The sequence below is a fragment of the Salvia hispanica genome, chromosome 3 (genome assembly GCF_023119035.1).
Source record: "Salvia hispanica cultivar TCC Black 2014 chromosome 3, UniMelb_Shisp_WGS_1.0, whole genome shotgun sequence".
Lineage (NCBI taxonomy): Eukaryota > Viridiplantae > Streptophyta > Magnoliopsida > Lamiales > Lamiaceae > Salvia > Salvia hispanica.
Genome location: NC_062967.1, coordinates 52,222,749 through 52,229,507, shown reverse-complemented (window position 1 = coordinate 52,229,507; position 6,759 = coordinate 52,222,749). Strand labels below are relative to the sequence as shown.

Below are 6,759 nucleotides of genomic sequence, written 5' to 3'. Positions count from 1 at the left end.
TTGCATAGTCTTCAAGCAAGACTACACGTGCACATGCGCATGCACACGCACACACACACTAAAAAAGAAACAAACAAAACAAAATTATATAAAAATACAAACTACTCCATAATCTATAATAATTTTATGAAGGACCACTCACTAATCTTAAAAGTAGTGTTGGGATATGATGACAAATTGTATTCCAAGAAAATGAGTACATATGTCATATGGTATCTTCCCAAAAGTGAATCTTACAAAAAGAAAAATACTATTTTCTTATCAAAAATTACTTTCAAGAAAAAGAAATTTAGGTACTAGCTAGAGAATCACTCATTTGGATGATGACATATTGTAATCCAAGTAAATCAGTGCACAATATATCTTCTGAAAGTTGAATCAATTGAGATTTTTTCCTTCTCTTTTCCAAAACAAATGATGGCATATGTGAAATGATTATTATTTGTCCCATTTATAATCACATTTACTTTAGCCTTTAATTTTTTTTAAAAACACTAAATTACCTTGACATTCCACCATTATGATCCCTAATTATTAAATGCTCCATGTTATTTTTTATTCACATAAAAAAGATTTGACTAGTCAAGGGACTATGCCTTTTCTTATCTCTCAACAATTATTGGATAATGATACACCCTGTTTGGGAAAACAAAAAAAAATCTATATTTATAATTTATATACACATGAATATTTGTGAAAAATAGCTGGACATTACAGTTGTCAAGCATGAGAAATGGACCTACAATTTCCCAGTTTTAAATGGAAGGATTTGATGTGTGACTTCCATGCATGTAAGAAATAGCAGACACATTTTCACATTTATTCAAATTTCAACCCCTCCTCAATAAACAATAATAAAATAAGTACAATAATTAACTAAAAAATAATTAAATTTCTGAAGGTGAACAATAGTGAATGTGATCTGTTGAAAGAAAGTTCCAAAAATCACCATCCACACTTAGTCACTATCACAGTGAGGTCAGAGAAATCTAAAAAAACTGCAAAACCAAAAACTGATGTGTTTTCAGACAAAAAGAAAAGCTATGAAAAATGTAAAATGATTCATAACAAACTCAAACTATATCTGTACAACATTTGTTACAAGTTAAACAACATCCCTTTTTATGTGTAATAACAAGATTTTTTTCTTCTACTAGCTAGGTACAACAATCTCAGGCACAAGTACAAGTCTATACCATTTTCTTGAGGGGAAAATTTTTGAGAGGCATTTTGAATCAGCATCTCCACAAAGAATCCATTGAAACATCACAAATGCTTGCTGAGCTCATTGCCTTCCTTGATGCTCATCCCCACCCCTTCGATGGCGGTGAAGGCGTCGTCGTCTATGGCGATGGAGGACGTCGAGTCGAGCCCCGACCCTGCCTGGATCTCCTTGAACATGGCCATGACCTGGATGATCGTGGGCCGCTTCCACGGACGGTCTTCCAGGCACGCGCACGCAACCGTCAGATGCTGCAGCAGCTCGATTTCAAGGCTCGGATCCTCCTTGAGAAGGAGTGGGTCGAAAACGTCGCTAACTTTAGTCTTGGCAACGAGCTTCACCCACCCGACGAGGTTGTTGTCCCCGAAGTCGGGGGAGTCTGTGGGCTTCCTCCCGGTGAGGAGCTCGAGCAGCACAACCCCGTAGCTGTAGACGTCGCCCTTGGTCGAGCAACGGAAGCTCTGGTAGTACTCTGGGGGCACATACCCCGGAGTGCCAGCCAGCGTGCTCACACTCAAATGTGTGTCCATCGCGCTCATCAGCCTCGCCATCCCGAAATCCGAAACCCTAGCCTCAAGATTCTCGTCGAGGAGCACGTTACTCGACTTCATGTCCCGGTGGATGATGTGCGGGATGCAGTTGTGGTGGAGGAATGCCAGCCCCCGGGCCGCCCCGATCGCGATCTTCCTCCTCGCAGACCAGTTGAGGCTGATCCCGGCCTTCCTCCGGTCGTGGAGTACGTCTTCGAGGCTCCCGTACTTCATGTACTCGTACACGAGGAGGCGCTCGTCGCCCACCCTGCAGTAACCTAGTAAAGGAACAAGGTTCCGGTGCTTGATCTTCCCGATAGTCTCCATCTCCGCCGTGAACTCCCGGTCGCCCTGCCCACTCACATGTATCAGCTTCTTGATGGCGACAACACTCCCATCCTTGAGCTGCGCCTTGTACACGTCCCCGAAGCCACCGGACCCTATCAATGTGTCATTGTGGAACCCGTTCGTGGCCTCTAAGAGATCAGCAAAGGTCAGCTTTCTCAATGGCTTCTCAAATGTGGCGAGGTTGATGCTCAGCGCATCCTTCGCGCTAAGCTTCCAGTTGCTCTGCAACGTGGCCGAGTTCGAGTGGTTCTCCATGTACGCCTCGAGAGCCGCCTCCTTCTTCTTCCTCCGCTTCTTCGTCTCCACGGCCACAATAACCAAACCGAATATGCAAAACAATGAAAACAACAACCCTATCGCCACACTCCCTGCAAGGCTCGCTTGCTTCCTACGCGATTTAGGATGCTGGCCCGAGCTCCCCGCAGCCACCTCGCCCCCACACCGAGGCAAAGGGTACCCACACAGCCCTGAATTGTTAAGAAACCTGTAATCCGGGAACGTGTCAAAGGGCGCTGATTCAGGTATAATCCCAGAAAGATTATTGTTCGACAGATCAATATCCCCGAGCAACGTGAGCCCTGTCAACGACTGTGGGATCGTGCCATTCAGCCTATTGTAGGACAGATCGAGAATGGCTACATTCTTCAAATGCCCAAGCTCCTGAGGGATCGGGCCAGAGATATCATTGTGCCCCATATTCAAGATCGACAAGTAGTACATCGTCCCTAGCTCCTTAGGTATGCTCCCCTCCAGCTTATTATACGACACATCAAGAAAGATCATCGATCCATTGTGGTTAAACGTGGGCTGGGTGATGCCCTTATACACCCTGGTGAAGTTGCACGGGTGCCTAGTCGAGATCCTATTCAGCTGCTCAGCCCTAATCCCCCCAAACTCGAGCAAGTTGCCAGCACCATGGCACTGCTTGCTCCCATCGTTCTTGATGTACACGTAGCTCTTCCCCGTTAGCACGGCCTGAGCAATGTTGCCCGACTGCTTGAACAGAGCAGGCGGGATCGGGCCATTGAGAGAGTTTGTGTTCAAATCCAACCAAATCAAGCTCTGGCAATCGCCCAACTCGCCCGGGATGCTCCCGGACAAGGAGTTGTTGCCGAGCTTCAAGATAGCCAGGTTGCGCAGCTGCCCCAACGAGGACGGTATCTCACCGGAGAGATTGTTATTGGACAAGGAAATCCAGTTCAACCTAGTGCAGTTGCTAAGGCTAGAAGGGATCAAGCCACTCAAATCATTGAAATCAAGAATCAGATTCTCCAAACTCTGCAGATACATAAACTCTTGAGGGATTTCACCATGGAGTTGATTCAACCACAGAATTACATCTTTCAACTTAGACAAAGAACCCAAACTAGCAGGAATTGTGCCGCTGAGATAATTGAAGCTAAGATCAAGTGACTCCAAATTTGAACAGTTGCTCAGGCTTTGAGGGATTGTACCTGTGAACATGTTGTTTTGAAGGTACAACACCCTCAAGCTGCTGGTACCACCTCCGCTGCACAGCCCAGCCGGAATTAATCCAGACACATTGTTGGAACTCACATCCAAAACCTCCAAAGACTGCAGCTTTGAGAAGGAATCTGGTAAATCTCCGACGAAATTGTTGAAGGAAAGCTGCAGATTTCTCAAATTCGTCAATTTAAGAAGCGTGTCGACAGGCAATATGCCGGAGAAGTTGTTGTTGGAGGCGCTGAGATGAGTTAGAGAAGAGCATTCCGCGAGGGTTTCCGGCAAGGAGCCGGTGAAATTGTTGAAGGAGAGATCCAACTGAATCAGAGTGGAGCAGGATTCAGAGAGAGACGACGAAACGACGCCTTGGAAGTCGTTTTGCTGGAGGTAGAGATACTGCAAAGTGGCGGCGGGGAGCACGGGGAGAGCTCCGGTGAGGTGGTTGTCGGTTAAATTGAGGAAGGTGAGCTTCGAGCATGAGGCGAGGGAGCTTCCGACCTCCCCGGAGAATCTGTTGGAGGACAAATCGAGGTGCTGCAAGCTCGAGCAGTCGCCGATTTTGGGGAAATTTCCGGAGATGTTGTTTTTGGTGAGATCCAAATAGGCGAGGTTTTTGGAGCTGAGTTCCGGGAGGATTCCGGCGAGCTTGTTGAATTGGAGGGACAATTGCTGGAGGGAGGGGAATGCGGCGGCGGAGAGCAGCCACGCGGCGGCGGAGTCGCCGGAGATGTTGTTGTGGGAGAGATCGAGGGTTTTGAGGGAGGGAAACGCGGCGGCGCGTGGGGGAGAGTGGTTGATTGAGTTGGCGGAGAGGTTGAGGGAGGCGAGGGAGGAGCAGGCGGCGAGGTCGGAGAGCTGGCCGGAGATGGAGTTCTGAGAGAGATCCAACGAAATCAGGGCGGCGGAGCAGGTGAGTTTAGAAATGGAGCCGGAGATGTTGGAGTTTTGCAGATTGAGGGACTGGAGGGCTTGGAGGGGGAGGAGGAAGGCGGCGACGGCGGAGAAGTCGGCGTCGAGGTGGTGATTGGAGAGGTCGAGGGCGGAGACGCGGGAGTTGTTGTTGCAGGAGACGCCGGGGAAGTTGCAGGGGGAGGCGCTGGGATTCCATGCGCTGAGCTGGGTTGGGTTGGGGAGGGCGTTTTTGAAGGAGATTAGGTCGCGGGAGTCGCGGCTGTTGTCGGCGGCGGAGGAGAGGAGGAGGAGGAGGAGGAAGAGATTAGTAGTGTGTAGTTTCATTTTGAAGGGAGGGTGTTAAATTTAATGGGGGGGGGGGGAATTAGCTGCAAATTAGCTTGTGTTCTTCTCCCATTGGAAAGAGAGGAGATTGCAGAGAAAGTGAAGGAGAAGGGAGAGAAGTGGTGAAATGGGAGGAGTCAAAAGGGGAAGTGAGGATGGTAAGAGAGAGATATATAGTGATGATTGTTTAGTTGAAGAGACACACAGCTGTTGAATCACATGCTTGTATTTACTTATAGAGAGAGAGAGAGATTGGGCTGCGTACGTGTGATTAAGAATGGATGGAAGTGTCTATTTTAAATGTAGATTCCGTTGGGGTGACTTTAATTACAATTGTCTTCATTCATGATCTCAAAGTGTAATTAAGTTTAATTCATCACCTTTATTACAGACTGGCCTCGGACCATCATTACTTTTGACTTCAGATTATACATATCCCCCACTCACTACCTATTTTATCTAACACTTCCCAATTATCAAGTTTCCATATCCCTCTACGCATCCCTCTCATCCAAACTTCAAATTCATATTTCCAAATCAATACTTTTAATTCCTTAAACTCGATGAATCATACTACAACCTCTGAGAAATGTAGTAAAATGCTAGTATTTGAAATCATTTACTCCTTCCATCCCATTAAAAATGATCCATTTTTCTTTTTGATTTGTCCAAACCAAGATGACGCATTACTTAAAATAAAAACCTCTTTATCTCTACTTTATCCCCTTCTCTTACTTTACTCTCTCCATTTAACACATAAAATAAAGTTACATAAAATAAAATCTCGTGACGCCCAAGAAAGGGGTCATCTTCCTTGGAACGCAGGGAGTATTTCCTTTTTTACCCCATCAGTCCTAAAAGACTATGAATATCTTTATCCTCTCTCTTGGAGCATATCAGGGGAAGAGGTAAGTTGAGAATGTATATTTCTCATTTACCTTTTCAAAAAGGTAATTATACATTCTTAAAAAGTAATGAACTCCAAGAGAAGGGTAAATTAAGAAGACAAATAAAATCAACTAACTTTTTGCCTTTTCTTTCGAGAAGAGGTAAAGATACCTTCTCAAAATGAAAGAAGATATAATACCTCCCCAAATACATTTTCCATAGGAGCATGAAATTTTATCAAGAAGAGATAAATATGGTAGTTATTTCTCTTTTACCTTTCCATTTACTCTTTCCCTTGGAGATGCTAGAACGTAGTAGTGATTTTTATATTTAAGAAATTTCATGTTGTCTGTTACTTCACTGATTGAATATGCACTCTGAATTAAAATTCACTTTACATATTACAATTAAGAAAAATAATGAATAGTAGTAAGCTTCAATGGAAAAATGATACGTTTCAAAATTGACCCTGGCTATATAGACACATGAGACATCAAAGGTTACTTAAATTTAAGTGTCTAGAATAAAAAATAAATAAATCGTAAATAATAATAGTATAAAGTTTATTTTTAGATAAATTACTATAATTTATTATAAATTTGATACACATACCATAGTTTGGTAATTATTGATGAAATTAACCCATGTATAACAATACACATATTTAAGTAAGAAAATAGAAAAAAAGATTGAAGTAATATTTCATATGCAAGGAGTCACTGCATGAAATGAGGGAATAGAAAGACACTTTATATCCTTTTAGGCCGATAGGCAAAAAGAGGGGGGGAAATGACTAATATTGTATTTTGCATATTCTAGAGATCAATAGTGATATTATTTAGAGTTCAAATACCTAAAAGGTGCAAATAATATTTGAAGGCATCAATTTTGAAACTCATTATTTACATTATACCACAATTCCTACAATAAATTATTCCTCTAATAATACTGCTTATATTTTTTATATTAATTTGCATTATTCATTCAAAAAATACATATCTATAATGATGATACTGAAAATAATTGTTTTTTATAAAATGAAAGTTACCGTACATCTTTTCCTCCTTCCAA

At 43.3% G+C, this 6,759-nt stretch overlaps 1 protein-coding gene across 1 annotated transcript; it reads right to left on the bottom strand.

The window, feature by feature from the left end:
* Positions 1–1,042: 1,042 nt before the first annotated feature.
* Positions 1,043–5,029, bottom strand: LOC125213222 (systemin receptor SR160). The gene has a single exon (XM_048113638.1). The coding sequence runs from the start codon at positions 4,798–4,800 to the stop codon at positions 1,267–1,269; it is 3,534 nt and encodes a 1,177-aa protein (XP_047969595.1). The 5' UTR covers positions 4,801–5,029; the 3' UTR covers positions 1,043–1,266.
* Between the last annotated feature and the right edge of the window lie 1,730 nt (positions 5,030–6,759).

Bases quoted from the DNA above. Each gene is read 5' to 3' on its own strand.
- LOC125213222 (XM_048113638.1), bottom strand. From the start codon at position 4,800: ATGAAACTACACACTACTAATCTCTTCCTCCTCCTCCTCCTCCTCTCC.